The sequence below is a fragment of the Carlito syrichta genome, unplaced genomic scaffold (assembly GCF_000164805.1).
Source record: "Carlito syrichta isolate Samal-C Ts95f unplaced genomic scaffold, Tarsius_syrichta-2.0.1 Scaffold309093, whole genome shotgun sequence".
Lineage (NCBI taxonomy): Eukaryota > Metazoa > Chordata > Mammalia > Primates > Tarsiidae > Carlito > Carlito syrichta.
The window spans coordinates 949,043-969,368 of NW_007253189.1; the positions used below are offsets into that span (position 1 = coordinate 949,043).

Here is a 20,326-nt window from a genome sequence, read left to right on the forward strand (position 1 = left end):
AATGTTGCTTCTTCCCCCTCAAAAAAAAAGTTTTCTCTGATTTTCACCTAAACTGTCTTCCTGCAGTTTTCTTTATGATTTTTACCATTATCTGTATTGTTTCTCCCTCACAACTTCCATTTTTATTTTTATTTTTTTTATTTTAAAGATGTGAGGTACAATTCAGGATTAGGTATATAAATGGTCCTCATACAAGAAAAGTTTAGACCTCCCTTTGGTCCTACTTCCCTCACAACTTTTTTTTTTTTTGAGTTGGAGTCTCACTCTGTCACCCAGACTGGAGTGCAGTAGCACGCTCCTGGCCACCGCAGCCTCAACCCGCTGGGCTCCAGTGATCCTTCCACCTCAGCCTTCCGAGTAGCCGGAATTACAGGCACACGCTATCATGCCCAGCTGATTTTTTTTTTTTATTTATTGTAGAGATGAGGTCGCACCAAGTTGCCCGGGCGGGTCTTGAACCCGTGGGCTCAGGCAATCCACTCACCTCGGCCTCCCAAAGCGCTGGGATTACAGACTGAACCACCGAGCCCAGCCCACAACTTTCAAACAGGAAGTCTTGGGCACTTTTTCTCCTATGTTCTTAATGTTCCTTACACATACTAAGTAATATGGTATACTGATTAGAAGTCACAAGAATTTTACTTGCGTATTTGTCCCTCCACAAGACTGTAAACTCCTTGAGGGCAGAAACTGTGTTTTTTCATCTTTGTAATTCTAATGCTAACTGTGGTACTTGGAACATGGTAAGTATAGGAGTACAGGAAGCTGAATGAAAGAACAACCAAATGAGCAAATGGATGCACTACATATACCTGAGAACCTGAACTAAACGAGCTGGTAGTGTTTAATAATAGGTGCTACACTTAATTCAAATATAACTATCAGGCTGGGGGCAGTGGCTTATGCCTGTAATCCCAGCACTTTGGGAAGTGGAGGCAAGAGGATTGCCTGAACCCAGGGGTTCAAGACCAGCCTGGGCAATTTGGCAAGATCTCGTCTCTACAATAAATAAAAAAAAAAATTAGCCAGGTGTGGTGGCACACACCTGTGGGTTCAGTTACTTGGAAGGCTGAGGTGGAAGGATGGCCTGAGCTCAGCAGATCGAGGGTGTAGTAGTCATGAGCTTGCCACTGCACTCCAGCCTGGGTGACAGAGTGAGACTACAACTCAATACATACATACATACATACATATATAGGTAATATATGAGGGAGACCCAAACAAAAACAAATATAAATGCCAAAATATGTTTCAAAACCCATGTGATTTATTTTTCTATTATTGACTGATGTTGACCATATCTTTTTATCACACAGTGTTTCTCAAAGGGTGCTACAGGCATTTGAGTAAGGCAATTCACTGTGCATCACTGTTCTGAGCACTGCTGAATGTTTATTATCATTGCTAAACCTGACCACATTAAATGTTAGTGATGGTCTCCAATCACAGTAAAAATCTTCCCCCACATTTCCAAATATCCCTCCCTCCAGTAAAGAGGACAATACTACCGCCAAGTTCAGAATCACTGCTTTAGAGAGAAGAGCTGATATAATGTCAAATTCAGCTAGAAAATTATCATCAATCTGCATTTAATTGAGTCCTCTTAAAATTCCATTAAATCCTTAGAAATTTCTGAGTACAAGAGAGTATATATAATGCTTTAAAAACAAAAGAAAGGAGCAAAGCAGACAAGGATCTATACCTCTTAGCCACGTCACTGGGTCTCTCCCCTGCATTGTTGGTAATATTACCGTCCGCTCCCATTTTAATTAACCACTGTAAACACTCTATGTGGCCTTGACCAGCAGCTGTTAAAAGAAAAGGAAATGTACAAAATAAGAATGGTTAGTAGTAACAATTTTCTAAAATTTTGGACAGTATCATTATAGAGTACTTTCTTAAGTACTGATCCTTGCATTAACTACTAAAAATAGGTTAGGCAAATGTTATATTATCTATTTCATTCATTATACAAAACATTTATTCACTCATTACACAAACATTTAATCAAACATCTACTGTGCTCAGGCCCTATACAGAGAGTTTTATATACAGATATAAAAATTGAAGCTCAAAGAGGTTATTTATTTAACATCACACAGCTAGTAAGAAATGAATTTGAAACTAGAATCTAGCCACTGCTTTCCTCCAGCAATAAATACCTCCTAACCACTCTTGTGTCACACCAGAACATGAGAACATTCCAACCATAGGGACCTACAGAGACTGAAAATCTTGCTTCATTATCCTCTGAATCTAACACTCAAAATGTTTACACCTCTTAAGCCACACATGATTACCTAAACTGTTTACTTCCTATGTCTAAATCTTCTCCTCAAGACACATGCTCTCTTTATTATTTTCTACCTCCACAACTCAGTTATCTTGTCTTCCTTCCCACCTAAAACCCTTCATTCAACTACATGCTCATTTAACTTCTATTCTTCTTAGTACATTTTGAAACTCTGGGACACTGTGAAAAACAAACTGAATAGACTTAAAACAGCTGCGTTTAAGTCTACTAAATAATATTACTTGAGGTTAGGATTGTAATCTTCATTTCCCCAGAACATAGCAAGTGGCTAGAACATACAGATCCTGAATTAATGTCTATAGAGTTAATGAGTACTGTACTGTAGACAGAATGAGATCCAGACTTTACTGTTGGAGTTAATGAGTGAATGAATGCATAAAAAAAATTGAATGAAGGCTTAGCTTTGCTCTTACTAGCTGTATAAGCTCAGTCAAGCCACCTGACCTCTCTGAACCTCAATTTCCTAATCTTTTATATAGATGGGTTTTTTTATTTATAAGAAAAGCACACTGCCACTTCATAAAATTACAGTAAGGACTAAATGTGTAAGAGTTTTGCACTCTGTGAAGTGCACATAAACATCAGGTATTACAACTAAACCTCATGAACAGTTCCTCAATAATCTTAGCAAAATAATCTTAGATTCTTAGCAAATTCTTCCATCCTTCAATTCTTATTCCTGAATTCCTATCACATGTATTTTAAAAATCAAAATTTTTTTTGCCATTAATTACATTCTGTCTTTTAAAAAAATGTCTAGTTGTTTCATGGCTAAGTATGTCGCTCCTTAACAGTAAAGTCTGGATCTCATTCTGTCTACAATACAGGCACATGGCACATGGTTGGTGCTGAATAGATACATGACTCTGCAAAATGAATTAAAAAATAGGAACTTTTGGTATGAATTTGAAGTTAACCCACCTGCAATAAGCAGACATTGGACACTGCTAGGGAAGGAAGGGAGGGAGGAGGGAGGGGAACATGTGATAACATACTGAGTACCTGGTTCACAATCACAGGGAGAGAGGGCCAGCTAGAAGCCCAAACTTCACCTGCATGTAACCTACTTATGTAGTAAATCCTACAACTGTGTAGTGTACTTCATAATTCTAAAACTTAAAAAATAAAAAACAAAAAAATACAAATTAAATTAAAAAGTTAACCTACTTCCAAATACTGGCAACAGAGAGGAGAGGACACAGAGCCATATCAAATGACTAAACAACCCGATCACTTCAGCACAGCTGGCAAAGGTCTGTAAGAACTCTTGTTCTGTCCTTTTCTGCTTGACTCAGAGCCATTTGCTAAACTCCTCATGGGCTCCTGCCTATCCAGGACCAACTATCAAAGAAACTACAAGGATTCCCAGACCTTTACACAAATAACCCCATTTTAGACAAAAAAACAGCGATATGATCTGTCTTTTCTGTCATTAAGAATCATAAAATCATATTTATGATCATAGATAATGGTGAGTTTTATAATACAGAATGAGTTTAGTCCAATATTTCCATTTTATCACACAGGTAATGTTTTAAAAAAGGAGAGAAGGAAGCTAAATCAATGAAATATAATAAGAGAATTTTTATTCATCATTCTTATTGAATATTTATTAGAACATGTTGATCAATTTAATCAATGTTTTATAAGAGAGTAAGATAAAATTATACGGTGGTTAGAAACTTAAGAAATGACTTGAAAGAATTATAGTTTAAGAGCAAATGAAAAAAAGGGAAGTCATAGTGGATTTAAACAATTATTAAATGACTAAGAAGAATGCCTCAGTAACAGATACTGCAGCTTATCTACTGAAGAGAAATTAAAACTAAAGGAAAAAAGCAGATAGATTGACAAAATGTGGGAAATGTTAATTGAACTACAAGGAGATATTAACTTTTTATGCCCAATTTGAGTACAATCTAAGTATAAGAATGGTCCCCAGGAAAAGGTCCACAAGTACCCTTTTCCAGCTGTAGCCACTTATCATTCCTCTGCCACACCTTCTGAGCCATCCCTGTTGCTAGCAGTCCTTGGTGGGCAGACTCACAACAGAGAGGGTGAAGGGGAAATTATTCTGTCTCCTCTTCACTTTCACTCTCCCACCTTCTAACAATGGCTACATTACAAATACCCTATTGTTGTAGGTCAATATCTACAGACCCTGCTTCCAGATCCCTCATCTCTCAGTTCAAGTGGTGACAAACTGGTTGAGAAAATGCCCTTTCCCATGGCTGAAAACTAGCCATTAATGAAACTTAATTTACTGCTCCCATAAAGATGCACTATGGGCACCCCCCCAAAACACACACATTAGCAATAAAAATCAATGATCTCTAGATTATGAAATGGAGGGCTATAATGGATATGTTAGGGGCTAAACTGTGTTCCCCTCAAAATTCATATGTTGAAATCCTAACCTCTAGTACCTCAGAATGTGGCTGTATGTAGAGACAGAGGGTAATTAAGGTAAAATGAGATCATATGGTTAGGTCCTAATTCACTTTAAGTGATGTCCTTCTAAGAAGAGATTAGGACACACACAGTCATGCACAGAAGAGAGATCATGTGAGGGCATAGTGAGAAGGCACCCATCTATAAGCCAAGGAGAGAAACCACAAAAGAAACTAAACCCAATGCTACCTTGATCTCAGACTTCTAGCTTCCAGAATTGTAAGAAAATAAATTTCTGTTGTTTAAGGCCCCCAAATTGTGGTATTTTGTTATATCTGCCCTCATAAACTAATACAGGGGCTTTGCTCCAAGGAACCACACTTAAAAAAAATTTTTTTTAAGTGTACATGTTAAGATTCTTCCCTATCCACAAATCCCATAGCAGACAACTGAACGCCTGGATGGTCAACAGAGTGAGATATTCCGAGCATGCACCAATCTGGGGAACCTCTTTCTTTATGTGTAGGAGAAAACTCACTTAGCATTCCTCCTCTTTCTACTTCCCTTCTCTTATGGTGCTTAGATGCTATACTTTGAGATACATTATGGATTAAACAAAGTTTAATAAGTTAAAAACCTAACCAATGGGAACATATTATCTGGGGACTGCCATAAGTTACTTATGAATTAAAGTCCAATTGAAATTTATTATCATTATTATTATTCTTATATAAGCCTACTATCTTTTTCTTTTCATTTCATTTAAAAAAATTATTATTACATATTATTTTTGAGACAGGATCTCACTCTGTTGCCCAGGCTGGTCTTGAACTACTAGACTCATATGATCCTCCCACCTCAGACTGCCAAAATACTGGAATTACAGGTATAAGTCACCAGATCCAGCCAAGCCTCCTATCTTTTTACTCTAAGAGTTTTATAAGAATCACCTACGATCAGATCATGAAAAAACTTTCATAATATCACAAAAAAAACAGAATAGAGATTTCAGATATAGTAGGTTAAAGATTGTTTTTTGGTTTTATAAGTAAAAGGAAGACTGGCAAGCATAATTCCTAGAATCTAAACACTAAGTCGATAATTTGACAAAGTCTGATTAAAAACCAAATACACTGATCAATATTATAGAATTATACATGGAAGGAAAGAGAATGCAGAGAAAAGTGGCATATATCATAAAAATGTGTTCAAATTGAATGCTCTTTGATATTTCTATGTAAAAAACATTTTTGCAGTACAGAAGATCTAAAAAAAATTCTGTTGCAACTTTTTTCAAGAGATATTGTTTGTTTTAGTATGAATAGGTATTTTTAAAATGTTATCCTAAAAAACTTCTCTAGCAATATATTTCATATTTTCACTAACATGACAATGTCACAACAGAAATTGTATTGCAATTACCCTCAAATGTTATAATGCGTGACTATCTGGCATCATAAAAGGTATATTACACTTAATTGAAAAATAGGCATTTGTTATATCATGTAATGCAGACTGATATCCACTAGGGCATCAGAAAAAACCTTTATGCTTCATGTGTTTTCGATACATAATTACTTTAAAAATGAATAACTCAACAGCAATTGCATCAGAACTAAAAATGAAGCCAGACTCATAATAACTCACCTTTATGCATAGGAGTTGATCCATTATCGGCACGCTCATTAATATTGATTACTCCATCTTCTACTAATTTCTTAAGCATTTCCAAATCACCCTTAAAGGCAGCAACATGACCTGGAAATGCTAAAGCTATAAATAAAAATTCAGCATTTCAGTAAACACATGAGTTTATTCTTTTCCCTGCCTTAAGCGGTCATATTTCAGATGTCAACATTACCTCAAGTATGAGCCTGTTATACCGGAAAGAGTTCAGCTGATAACAAGCAATAAAAAGAGGATTACAGGCCGGGCTTGGTGGCTCAGTCTGTAATCCAGCGCTTTGGGAGGCCGAGGTGAGTTGATTGCCTGAGCCCGCGGGTTCAAGACCCACCTGGGCAACTTGGCGAGACCTCATCTCTACAATAAATCAAAAATTAGTCGGGCGTGGTAGCGCATGCCTGTAATTCCAGCTACTCGGAAGGCTGAGGTGGAAGGATCGCGAGAGACCAGCAGGTCGAGGCTGCAGTGGCTGGGAGCGGCCACTGCACTCCAGTCTGGGTAACAGAGTGAGATTCCAACTCAAAAAAAAAGAAAAGAAAAATAAAACAGAGAGAGAATCATAAACTAAGATTATTACTAATTGTTCTAAACAATTAGTAATAATTAGTGTTTTTTAGGATAACACAGCTTTGTACCAGAACTATTCTTAGCTGTATTCTCTTCCCCCTCCCATGCCTCCACAAAACACAAGGGGATGAACATTTTCAACCCTTTATGTGAAGACACACTTGGTGTCAAGAACTGCATTTTCACAGACTACTCCCTCTCGGCTTGCAAGGAAGTAAAGATAACAAAATATACTAGAGCCGGGCTCGGTGGCTCAGCCTGTAATCCCGCGCCTTTGGGAGGCTGAGGTGAGTGGATTGCCTGAGCCCACGGGTTTGAGACCTGCCTGGGCAGCGAGACCTCATCTCTACAATAAATCAAAAAAAAATCTGCTGGGCGTGGTAGCACATGCCTGTAATTCTGGCTACTTGGAAGGCTGAGGCGGAAGGATCACTGGAGCCCAGCAGGTCGAGGCTGCGGTGGGCAGGAGCAGCCACTGCACTCCAGTCTGGGCGACAGAGTGAGACTCCAACTCTAATATATATATATTAGAAACAGATAAGAAGAGTGTGTGTGCAGGCACATATACAGTCATCCCTTGGTAATCTCAACGAACTGGTTCAAGGACCCCCAAGATACCAAAATCTGTGGATGCTCAAGTTTCTTATATAAAATTGTATAATATATGCACATAACCTATTACATCTTCCCATATACTTTAAACTATCTCTAGATTACTTATAATATCTAATACAATATAAATGCTATGTAAATAGTTATCATACTGTATTTTTTTAATTTGTAGTATTTTTATTGTTGTAATTTTTTTATTGTTCTTTTCCTCCAAATATTTTCCATTGTAGTTGATTAAATCTGCAGATATGGAACCATTTTTGGAGGACTGACCAAATATAATATATATGTACACACACACACACACGAAAGTACTTTACCTGGTGCCTAGTACATAGCAGATGCTTGATAAAATGTCTTTAATAACTACATATATATTGAGCCCTTACTAAATGCTAGGCACAGTAGTAAGCTCATAAGAACAGCCCCATTTAACCCTTGTAACAAATCTAAGTTATAGTTATTCTCATTTTTATATATGGAAAGAAACAACCTAGAAGAACCAAAGAATACTTTTAAAAGAACAAAGCTGAAAGACTTAAACAATCTCATTTTAAGACTTACTATAAGGCCTCAGTAATCAAGGCAGTATAGAAATGGAAAACTGACATATAGAGCAGTGAGATAAAAAACAAAGGCCAGCAAGAATAGATACACACATTTAAGTCAACTGGTTTTTGACAAAGTTCCCAAGACATTTCAATTAGTAAAGGGGAGCCTTTCCCCAAAATGGTGCTGGAACAACAACATGTAAAAAAAATCTTTTTAATTTTAAATTCAACAGCATATACAAAACTTAATTCAATATAGGTCAAATATCTAAATGAAAAATTTTAAACTATAAAATTTCCAGAAGAAAACACAGGAGAATATCTTGCTTGGAATAAGCAAATGATTCCTAAATAGGACTAAAAATACCACCCTTAAAAAAAATTGCACTTCACCAAAATTTAAAACTTTTGCTCTTTATAAGACACTGCTCAAAAAGCAAAAAGGCAAGCTTCTGAATAAGAGAAAATGTCTAAATGCATCAAATTGCACACTTTAAATAATGCAGTTTATTATAAGTAAATTATACACTAATAAATATAATTTTTAAGGATAACACAAAGTGAAAAAACAAACTTCATTTGAGGGAATATATCTGTATTAGATAAAATCAATAAATGATTAGTATCAAGAATATGAAGAGAACTTACAAAAAATTATTTAGGAAAGGTTAAAAAACAATTTTTAAAAGGGAAGAAGAGACAGGCAATTAATAGAAAACTAGACTCGTCAATAACTTTATAAAAAGATATTCAACCACATTAGTAATCAAGAAAATGCAAATCAAAATACAAATTAAACCTTTCATACCCAACCAAAGTTTTAGAGTCTAACAATACTGAATATTGTGTTTCTCTAAAACCTCACTCAATATTGCTGATGGAAATAAATTTCTACAATCACTTGGATGAAAAATTAGCAATTCCTTTGATAACTGAATATGGGCACATCCCACCAAGTAAAACCTAAAGTAGAATTTTCCAACTATTTATTAAGGTACTTTGTTACTAATAAAGCTGAATTCTTTAATTCTGAGTCTTCAGAGAAGATAGGCAGAACCTTAAGAAGTCTCATCCTATGATCCTAGTGTGTCACACAAAAATTAGCATTTTCTAAATCAGCTACATGTGAAAAAGACAGGGAAGCACTTCTTTAAAGAAATTATTTGGCTGGGTGTGGTGGCTTACACCTGTAATCTCAGCACTTAGGGAGGCCAAGGCAGGAGCATTGCTTGAGCCCAGGACCTTGAGATCAGTCTGGACACCACAGCAAGACCCTGTCTCTAAAAAAAAAAAAAAAAAAAAATTAGCTGGGTGTGATGGCACAGGCCTGTAGCCCCACCTACTTGGGAGGCTGAGGTAAAATGATTTCTTGAGTCCAGGAGTTCAAGGTTGCAGTGAAGTATGATCATGCCACTGCAGTAACCTGGGTAGCAGAGTCAGACACTGCCTCAAAACGAAAAAAAAAAATTTTGCACATGTACATAAACAGATATGCATAAGAATATCTATTACCACATCAATTTTATAATGAAAAATTGTAAAGAACTGAAATGTGAAATGGAGAATAATTGTTTTCATAGAATGGAATAAAAGAAATAAAATAATAAACTAGGATACAGCTATTAACCTAATAATCTCAAAAATATAATACTTTGTGAAAAAAGCAAATTAAAGGATATGTACTTTTTAATGCCATTTTTATAAAGTGTCAAAAGAAGTTTTAAAGATTGTTAATTGTCCACCAAAATCTCCCTCCTTCAATAGTAAGACTGCAGCTGTGATGAGGCTTCCCAGCTAGGTAATAAATTACGTAGGCTTCCTCCATTTTTATAAAGTGTCAAAAGAAGTTTTAAAGATTGTTAGTTAGTCACCAAAATCTCCCTCCTTCAATAGTAAGACGGCAGCTGTGATGAGGCTTCCCAGCTAGGTAATAAATTATGTAGGCTTCCTCGCAGCTATGTATGGCCATTTGAGTAAACTCCTGCCAGTGTAATGTTGCCAAAAGTGGTAAGTGCAAATTCTACCTCAGAAAAATCTGGTCCTAGGTATATACCCTGTTTCCTCCTCAAGCCCTGCTGGATTAGCAACAACTAAAGAGAGCTAGGAAGATAGCAGGTTCCTGAATGACTACATGGAACAAATTCACTCTCTAATCTAGGCTTTCAAATACAAGAAATAAATTTTCAAGAAATAAATCGCTTCTCAGGCTTTTGGCTAAGATCAAGTGTAGTATTTGTTCTTATCAGAAATAAATTTCTATATCATTTAAGCCCCCAAATTTTTAGGATTTCTGTGTTAAAGGATTTTAGCCTTTTACTCTAGCACACAAAACAATAATATATATTTTTGTGAATATATATAACTGAAATATAAAACTACAGAATGGAATGATAAATCCAAAATAATAGTTTATCCTTGAGGAGGAAGAATAAGTAATGATATTAGGAAGAGAGACCTAAAGGACTTCAACTCTATAATATTTCCTTCTTAAGTTTAGCGACACAGTGTTCATTATGTTTATCTCTACATATTTTTGTCTAAGTTATTTCATAATAAAGAATCTGGATGAGGCCGAGTGTGGTGGCTCAAGCCTGTAATCCCAGCACTTTGGGAGGCCAAGGTGAGAGGATTGCTTGAGTCATGGGTTTGAGAACAGCCTGGGCAACTTGGTGAGATCTCATCTCTACAATAAATTTTTTAAAAAAAATTATCCGGTCATGGTAGCACACGCCTGTAGATTTGGTTACTTGGAAGGCTGAGGTGGAAGGATCACCTGAGCCCAGCAGGTAGAGGTTGCAGTGGCAATGAGCATGCCACTGCACTCCAGCCTATGCGACAGCGTGAGACTCCAACTCAAAAAAAAAAGGAATCTGGATGAATATATAGACAATGATATGTATCAATTTTAATATAATATTATACATATTATATTAGATATATAGCATTTGTCTTATACCTTCATTTCATATTCTATTGATCATACTTCTTTTATTATTACCATCATTCTCAAATGCTAAACATATCAGCTGAATTACTTACTTTCCTGATGCTCTGGATCACTTCCTTCATTCTCAGTCCACTGGATAAACTGTAAAATGTTCTGCTTAAAGAACCTCTGGGCCAGGTCCAATACATTTTCTCCATTATCATTGAAGGCTTTTAAAGCTTGTGTTCCACTGCTCATTCTACTGAACAGGAATTTAAAACAATGAAGGTGGCCTTCCATGGCTGCTAAGTGAACTACAAGTAAGAAAAAAAATAATAATTTAATTTTATTTTTTATTATGTTTTAATTTAATTTAATTTTTTTTAGTTGGAGTCTCATTCTTGTCAACCAGGCTGGAGTGCAGCGGCATGCTCATGGCTACTGCAGCCTTGACCCGCTGGGCTCATGCAATTCTTCCACCTCAGTCTTTCAAGTAGCTGGAACTACAGACGCACACCACCACACCCAGCTAGGTGTTGTGCTTTATTGTAGAAACGAGATCTCACCAAGTTGCCCAGGTTGGTCTCGAACCCCTGGGCTCAGGCAATCCTCTCACCTTGGCCTCCCAAAGTGCTGGAATTACAGGCTAAGCCACCATGCCCAGCCTATATTTTAATTTTAATTTTATTTATTCATTTTTTAGGGACAGGGTCTTGTTCTGTTGCTTAGGCTGGAGTACAGTGGTGCAATCACAGCTCACTGTAACCTCAAATGATCCTTTCACCTCAGCATTCCAAGTAGCTGGAACTATAGGCATGTGCCACCTTACCCAACTTTTTAAAAAAATTTGTTTTTGGAGATAAAGTCTTGCTACATTGCCCAGGCTAGTCTGGAACTCCTCTCTTAAGTGATCCTACTGCCTCAGTCCCTGAGTAGTTAGAATTACAAGTTGAGAGCCACTCCACCCAGCAGAATTTAATTTTAAAATTAAAATTAAATAACTTGAAAAAAGAAACAACACATTAGCTCTATTCCTCATAGGGAGATGACTATCCCTGTCCTAGATGACTTTCCCTTAGCAAGAACAGACCTTTTTTCCAGCATGTATCTCTTTACATAGTCAGACTTCTAGTCAAGCCAAAGCAGTAAATGGTTGAACAGTTATACCGAATGTGAGTACAGAGAAACCAGATGAAGGTTACCAAACAGGAGACCCCAGAAAATTATCTTAGAAAGTAAAATCTCAATTATATAACATTTAATTACAAGATTTAAAGTTTATTATGCAAGTAAAATTAATAAATAAAATGTAATATTGTGGAAATGAGGAAGAAATAAATAATAGTCACTATAAAAATATGAATTATATTTTTATCACTATGCATGTTAACTCTTCTATAATAATTTATTATTTTCAACATAAACAAGAGACTACGTGAAAACTGTGCAGACTTAGCACACACACTGATCTCACCATTTCCAGCCTAAATCCCTGAAGATAATAAAAAAGGTATTTTTTAAAGTCATAAAGGATTAAAGAAACAAATAAGAAAGGATAAAGTATAATGGATCAAACTGAGGGACAGCCAAAACTCAAAACCTTCAGGGGGGAACAAAAAAGAAAGAAAGGAAAGGGTCAGAAGTTGTTATAAGCTTAGAAGCAATGATTACAAAGACCAAGAGAGTCTTTACACCTCCTTAGAAGTGAACACTTGGGAAATAAGTGCAATTAATACACAAACCTTGACTATGGAGATATAGGGCAGTGTCCAAGTGACCAGGAAAACTCAGGAAAAACAAGAAGTTCCACTATCCAGAAAATAAGTTGCTGGCATACACCATTCTATCCTCCCATCAGCTGTCCCTCCCACTAATTCTACTTCCCTGGCCCTACCCCAAAACTTTAAATTCTTCTAACTGCTTACTCGTCATACTCATTTAAATGTCTTACAAGGATTTCTAACTTTTATGTCAAAAGCTGAACTCCTTATCCTCCTCACAAACATTTTCCTTTCATAGTCTCCCCATCTTAGTTAATGGAAATCATGTTGTGCAGGCCACAAACCTTGAAGACATTCTTGACTTCCTTTTTGCCACTCCCTACATCTACTCCATCAAGATATCCTATTGGTTCCTTCAAAATATACACAGAATCTGATTACTTCTATCTTTGCTGCCTCCACACTGGTTCAAACCAAATTACTGCATTTGACTCCCAAATGCTCTTCCTATTTTTGCCCTTGCCACAGCCACACCCTCCTTGCAGTCTACTATAAACATAATAGTCAACTGACCACAGCCAATGTCATTCTGAATGGAGAAAAGTTGAACAGGTTTCCCCTCAGAACTGGAAAAAAGTAAGAATGTCCACTTTCACCACTACTATTCAATGTAGTATTAGAAATCCTAGCCAGAGCAATCAGGCAAGAAAGAAATAAACAGTTTCCAAATTGGAAAAGAAGAAATCAAATGGTCTCTGTATGCTGACAATATGATTTTATAACTAGAGAATCCAATATCCCTCCAAAAGGCTCCTAAATTTGATAACTGAATTCAGTAAAGTTTAAAAATACAAAATCAACACACACAAATCAGTAACACTGCCACACACCAATAGCAGCCAAGCTGAGAATCAAATCAAGAACTCAATTCCATTTACAATAGCAGCCAAAAAGCAAAAATACCTAGTAATATATTTAACCAAGGAAGTGAAAGATCTCTACAAGAACTACAAAACACTGACAGAAGAAACTAGAGTACACAAACAAATGGAGAAACATCCACGCTCATGGATTAGAAGAATCAACATTGTTAAAATGACCATATTACCCAGAATAATCTACAGATTTAATGCAATCTCTATCAAACTACCCATATCATTTTACCAGAATTAGAAAAGACTATCCTAAAATTCATATGGAACCAAAAAAGAACCAGAATAACCAAAGTAATCCTGAGCAAAAAGAACAAAGCTGGAGGCATCACATTACCTGACTTCAAATTATATATATACTACAGGCTGTAGTAACCAAAATAGCAAACAATGGACCAATGGAATAGAATAGAGAATCCAGAAATAAACTCAAATACCTACCACTGATCTTAGACAAAGCAGACAAAAACATAACATGAGGGAAAGGACACCCTATTCAACAAACGGTGAAGGGAAAACTGGATAGCTATATGCAGAAAAATGAAACGCAAACCCTATCTCTCACCATATATAAAAATTAATTCAAGATGGATTACAGATAAATGTCAGACTTGAAACCATAAAAATTCTAGAAGAAAACCTAGGAAAAACTCTTTTTTTTTTTTTTTTGAGTTGGAGTCTCACTCTGTTGCCCAGACTGGAGTGCAGTGGCCACTCCCGGCCACCGCAGCCTCAACCTGCTGGGCTCCGGCGATCCTTCCGCCTCAGCCTTCCAAGTAGCCGGAATTACAGGCATGCACTACCATGCCCGGCTGATTTTTTGATTTATTGTAGAGATGAGGTCTCGCTGCCCAGGCGGGTCTCGAACCCGCGGGCTCAGGCAATCCACTCACCTCAGCCTCCCAAAGGCACGGGATTACAGGCTGAGCCACCGAGCCCGGTGGAAAAACTCTTTTGAACATTGGTTTAGGCAAAGACTTTAGGGTTAAAACCCTAAAAGTAAATGCAACAAAAACAAAATAAATAAATAAGATTTAATTAAACTAAAAAACTTCTTCACAGCAAAAGAAATAATCAACAGAGCAAACAGGCAACCTACAGAATGGGAGAAGATATTCACAAACTATACATCTGACAAAGGACTAATATCCAGAAGCTACAAAGAACTCAAACAAATCAGAAAGAAAAAAGCAAATAACCCCATTAAAAAGTGGACAAATAACATGAACAGACATCTTTCAAAAGAAGATATAAAAATGGCCAGCAAACACATGAAAAAAGGCTCGGCATCACTCATCATCAGGGAAATGCCAATTAAAACCACAATGAGATACCACCTTACACAAGTCAAAATGGTGTGTTTGAGTAATAGCAAGTCAGTGTAGTTCCAACAAAAATGAGATGAAAAGCCATTATTTAAAAACTCAAAAACAATAGATGTTGGCACCGATGCAGAGAAAAGGAAACACGTATACACTATTGGTGGGAGTATAATTTAGTACGACCTCTATGGGAAGTGGTATGGAGATTTCCTAAACAACTAAAAGCAGAACTACCACTTGATCCAGCAAGCCTACTACTAGGTATCTACCCAAAGGAACAGAGATCAATATATAAAAAAGACACCTTCACCCGCATGTTCACTGCAGCACAATTGCAAAGATGTGGAATCAACGTAAATGTCCATCAACCAATCAGTGGATAAGGAAAATGTGGTGTATGTAGATATATACCATGAAATACTTTTCAGCCATCAAAAAGAATGAAATAATGTGTTTTGCAGCAACTTAGATGGAATTGGAGAACATCATTTTAAGTGAACTAACACAGTAACAGAAAACTAAACACTGTCTGTTCACTCTTACAAGTGAGAGCTAAACTAAGGATCTCCAAAGGCATAGAGAAAAGTATAACGGACACTGGAGACTTAGAAGGGGGAGATGGAAAGGATGAAGGGACAAAAAAAAATCACTTATCAGATACAATGTACATAGGTGGGAGTGATGGGTATGCTTAATGTCCAGACTTCTTCGCCACAATACAATGCAACAATGTAACCAAAAGCTATTTGTACCCCCTAAAGCTATTGAAATAAAGAAAAAAAAAAATAATAGCCAAATGATCCTCTTAAACTTGTCAGATCATGTCATATCCTATGATCAAAACCCTCCAGTGAAGGTGGGCACAGTAGCGTACACTTGCAGTTGCAGGTACTCAGGAGGCAGAGGCAGGAGGATCATTTGAACTCAGGAGTTTAAGTCCAGTCTGGGCAACATAGTGAGGCTGATAAGAAAGAAAGAAGCCTCCAATGGCTCCTTTTACCTCCCCAACATCATCGTCTAATATCCACCTCCTCATTTTTGTTGGAACTACACTGACTTGCTATTACTCAAACACACTATGCACACCCCTGCCTCAAGAGGTAACATTTGCTGTTACCTCTTCCTGATATGTTCCTCCCCCAGTATATCCACAAGATCTGCTTCCTCAACTCCTTCAAGTGTTTTCTCAATTGACACTTCCTCAGTGAAGGCTTTCTTGACCACCTATTTTAAACTTCATCCCCTCTAACACTCTCTCCTCCACTTTCCTACTTTATATTTATCCAAACACACCCTCACCACATGAAGGCAAGACTTTGCCTGCATTACTTGCTATGATATCCCCAGCACCTAGAAGAGGAATTGGTATGTGCTCAACAGTATGTGCTCAATAAATGTATGTCAAATTAATTTTTTAGAGGACTTCTAGCTCCAAAACGGCAGTTTAGAAGCAAACTGGCTTCACTCCACACCACAGAAAATCAAAATCAAATATACTGCACTGGGATTATCATCATCAATATCCCAGAATTCAAATATGAGGTTGAGACAGTTCCTGGGGGCACAGAGAAGTGAAAATAACTCTGAGCAGACAGTAAAAGAATTGGACTTCTATATCTGAAGTGTCCCTTCCCTCAAACAGCCCAGGGCCAACCTCATGAAAAATTTCCCCACAACTCACAGTTTCCTTTTTCCACTGGAAAAAGTGAGGCTGAGGTGGACAAGCAGTTTCCCCACCGTGATCTTGGGTTCCATGACAGGAGGTCTGTCCCTAATTCAACCAATGGAAAGTGATGGGAGTGACTAAAGAGAGAAATATCCCTGAGGACAGCCATTGACAAAGGAGAGAGGGTGGACTACCAACCCCAGTCCTAATAACTCTGTTCTGTAGCTTGGCTAACAAAAACACTAATCAGAGTAGCTATTCAGCAGGATCAAGCCCTAGAAGGGTCATTCCACAAGTGCCCTGGGCACAAACTCCTAGCAAGCCTTCCCATACTGCCAGAATATCTTCTTTGGTACCTCCCCAATCCTGGCATGGGCACTGCTCTAATGGTTTACAAGATCCGAGGCAAATCTGAGTATAAGGCATCATTCAGTGTCAAAAAGAAGGTAGCAACCTACCAGGAAGGACAGAAGAGAAAAGAAAAGAAAGAAAATCAACAGGCAAATTACAAAGAATCTTTATGCAAACGCAGCCCATAAAAACCAAATAGGCCAGGCTCAGTGGCTCATACCTGTAATCTCAACATTTTGGGAGGCCAGGGCAGGAGTATTGCTTGAGCCCAGGAGTTAGAGACTAGCCTGGGCAACATAGAAAGATGTCAACCCAACAAGAAAAAATTTTAAAATAGCTGGGTGTGGTGGAGTACACCTGTAGTCCCAGTTACTCAAGAGGCTGAGGCAGAAGGATTGCCTGAACCCGGGAGGTCAAGGTTGCAGTGAGCTGTGATCATGCCACTTTACTCCAGCCTGGGCAACAGAGTGAAACCCCAACTCAAAACAAAAACAAACAAAAGACAGACAGAGAAGGCTGGAATAAATAACTAATCTCTCAATGCAAAGACATAGACGTATCTCCACAAGAAAAAACAGCAAACAGGGATCTATGACCTCCCCAAACAAAGCAAGAAACTAATGACTGACTCTAACAAGATGGCAATATGTGAGCTCTCAGACCAAGAATTCAAAATAGCAGTTTTAAAGAAACTCAGTGATCTCCAAGATAAAGAAAAGCAATTCAACAATATATCAGAGAAACTCAACAAAGAGATTAAAATAATTGTTTGAAAATCAAACACATCTTAGAACTGAGGCCAGGCAGAGTGGCTGATGCTTGTAAGCCCAACACTTTGGGAGGCTGAAGCAATATAATCACTTGAGGCCAGATGATCAAGATATGTGGGCAACATTGTAAGACCTCATCTCTACAAAAAAATTTTTTTTAAAACATTAGCCAGGCATGGTGGTGCACACCTGTAGCTCCAGCTACTCAGGAGGCTAAAGTGGAATGATCTCTTGAACCTACAGTGAGCTATAAATCATGCCACTGCACTCTAACCAGGGTGACAGAGCAAGACCCAATCCCAAAAGTAAATAAATAATATTTTAAAAAAGTAAATTTAGACATGAGACTCTCAATGGCAGAATGAATCAAGCAGAGGAAAAAATCAGTGAGCTCAAAGATAGGTTATCTGAAAAAACAGAAGGGGAAAAAATGAAAAAGAGGGACAGGAGGCAAGATGAACAAGGAACAGATTAGAGTGTGAGAGTCTCCACAAAAGCAAGTGTCCATACTCTCTACATGAGTGGGTGTGTACTGGTAGGTGAGTGAAAGTCAGTCTGAGGGGAGACTTAGGTTTAGGCACCCAGGGCTCTCCTCTGGAGGTGACTGCAATGCACCACCACCCTGAGATTGGAGCCTCCAGCGGGCAGGATCTTCTGCCATTCTCAGGGCTCTCTTGAGAGGAGGCAGCAGAGAACAGCTGCTCCTCACCATGTGGCACCTGGCTCACACCGTCACCTGTGGCAGCAGACCAGGCATGAGCAACAGGAATCATAGAGAAGGCAGGATGTGGAAATGTGGAAATCTGGAATGAAGCCCCGCCACTGGTAAAGAGACAAAAACCAGCACCATCTTCTCTGTCCCGGGACAGGGCAGAGACTGCATTGTCCTGCCCGGCTCTGTCTAGCCTCCAAACTGGGATCCAGAGGCTATCCCCTCATCAGAGTCAGAGAGAAATGCCCCTCCTCAAGGCTGGAACAGACACAGACACGTCAGATCTGAGTGGGAGACTTGACAGCAGCGGTTGGGTGAGTCCAGATCTGATCCATCCTCCTGCCACAGTAGCCCATGGAGCAACTGACCCACACTGAGAACAACTCCATCAGCCTGCGCTGAGGGCAGAGGGGAGGGGCTGGAGAACGGAGCTGTTCCTTCACTCAGCGGCAGCAGCCGAAAGGGACCTGGAGTTACAGAAATGGTCACAGAGCAAGATTTTTTGTTTGTTTGTTTTTGTTTCTTTTTCTTCTTTCCGTTTTTGTTTGTTTTCATACTTGCATTGTTTCTGTTATTTTAATGGGGTTTTTTTAGATTTTCTGTTTGTATATGGCTATTTCTGAGGGACAGTACATCACCAGGTTTTCATTTTGTTTGTTTGAAGGATTGTACATCTTTGTTCTTTTTTTGTCTTTTCTGTCTTATTTTGTTTCTCTGTTTATTCATTAGTTGGTGTGCCTGTATGTTTCCCCTCTTTTCCTCTGTCTACCTCCTTTTCATCTTTCTCCTTTCTTCTTTTTATCTCATTTTGCTTTCAGGGGCAAACATACACCTCCACCACATGGACACATTGTAATGTAGTGAGAAGTGGCTTCCAGAGGGCTCACACACCTGTCAGTGGATACTGGGATCTGTAGATAACTTCTGAATCACAGCTCCCCCCTTAAATCTCAAAACTGCAAAAAGCATATCCCCCCACCCCAGTCTAACTTCAAAATTGAACAAAACCAGAAGATCTACATAAAAAGTAATAAGAAACTGAGCAAATAGAAGTAAAAGCTATCTCCGGCATCACTGAACAACAGAATTAAAGAGGAGGTTAAAAAACGGGGGGGGGGGGGGACAGGGAACCTACACAAATGTAGAAAAACCAAAGGAAGAATATGGGTCTCCTCATACAGATCCCTGGGAGGACAACAACTAAGAATATAGACTTTGGAACTTAAAAATGAAGAGCCCCCAGAATGACTGGACTCAAAGCACAAACCCAGATATTAAGATATTAATAGGGAGAATAAACAGAAAAGAGAAGAGACAAGAGGAATGAATGAAGGAGTTGATAACAGAGATAACAGCAATAAATAATACAGTGAATGAAATAAATAGCAACCTGAGAAGCATGAAAAGCAGAATAAACCAAGCAGAAGAAAGAATCCCAGAGCTTGAACCAAAATATGGAACTAATCCAAACTGTGAAAAACATAGAAAAGAAGCTTAAAAAGACAGAACAAAACCTTCAAGAGATGACCGATTATTGCAAGAGGACAAACCTAAAATTAATTGGAATCTCTGAGGCAGGCAGACAGAGACCATCCTGGAACAAACATTCCATGAAATTATCCAAGAAAACTTCCCTCAACTAATCAAAGATGTGACTATTCAAACACAAAAGATTCCGAGAACCTCAGCAAGACAACAAATGAGAGGACCAACTCCTAGACACACAGTAATTAACTTACACAAAATAGGTATAAAAGAAAAAATTCTAAAGGCAGCAAGAGAGAAAGGGCAGACTACCCACCAGGGAA

General features: G+C 38.0%; 1 protein-coding gene across 3 annotated transcripts in view; it reads right to left on the reverse strand.

The window, feature by feature from the left end:
• ANKRD42 (ankyrin repeat domain 42) overlaps nucleotides 1-20,326 on the reverse strand; it is an 86,038-nt gene that overhangs the window by 25,841 nt on the left and 39,871 nt on the right. For all 3 annotated transcript variants that reach the window (XM_021716927.1, XM_021716928.1, XM_021716929.1), the window contains exons 6-8: nucleotides 11,158-11,358; nucleotides 6,353-6,478; nucleotides 1,703-1,808 (exon numbers count right to left, since the gene is read on the reverse strand). In XM_021716927.1, coding sequence (XP_021572602.1) covers nucleotides 1,703-1,808; nucleotides 6,353-6,478; nucleotides 11,158-11,358 — 433 coding nt within the window. The remainder of the gene's footprint in view (nucleotides 1-1,702; nucleotides 1,809-6,352; nucleotides 6,479-11,157; nucleotides 11,359-20,326) is intronic.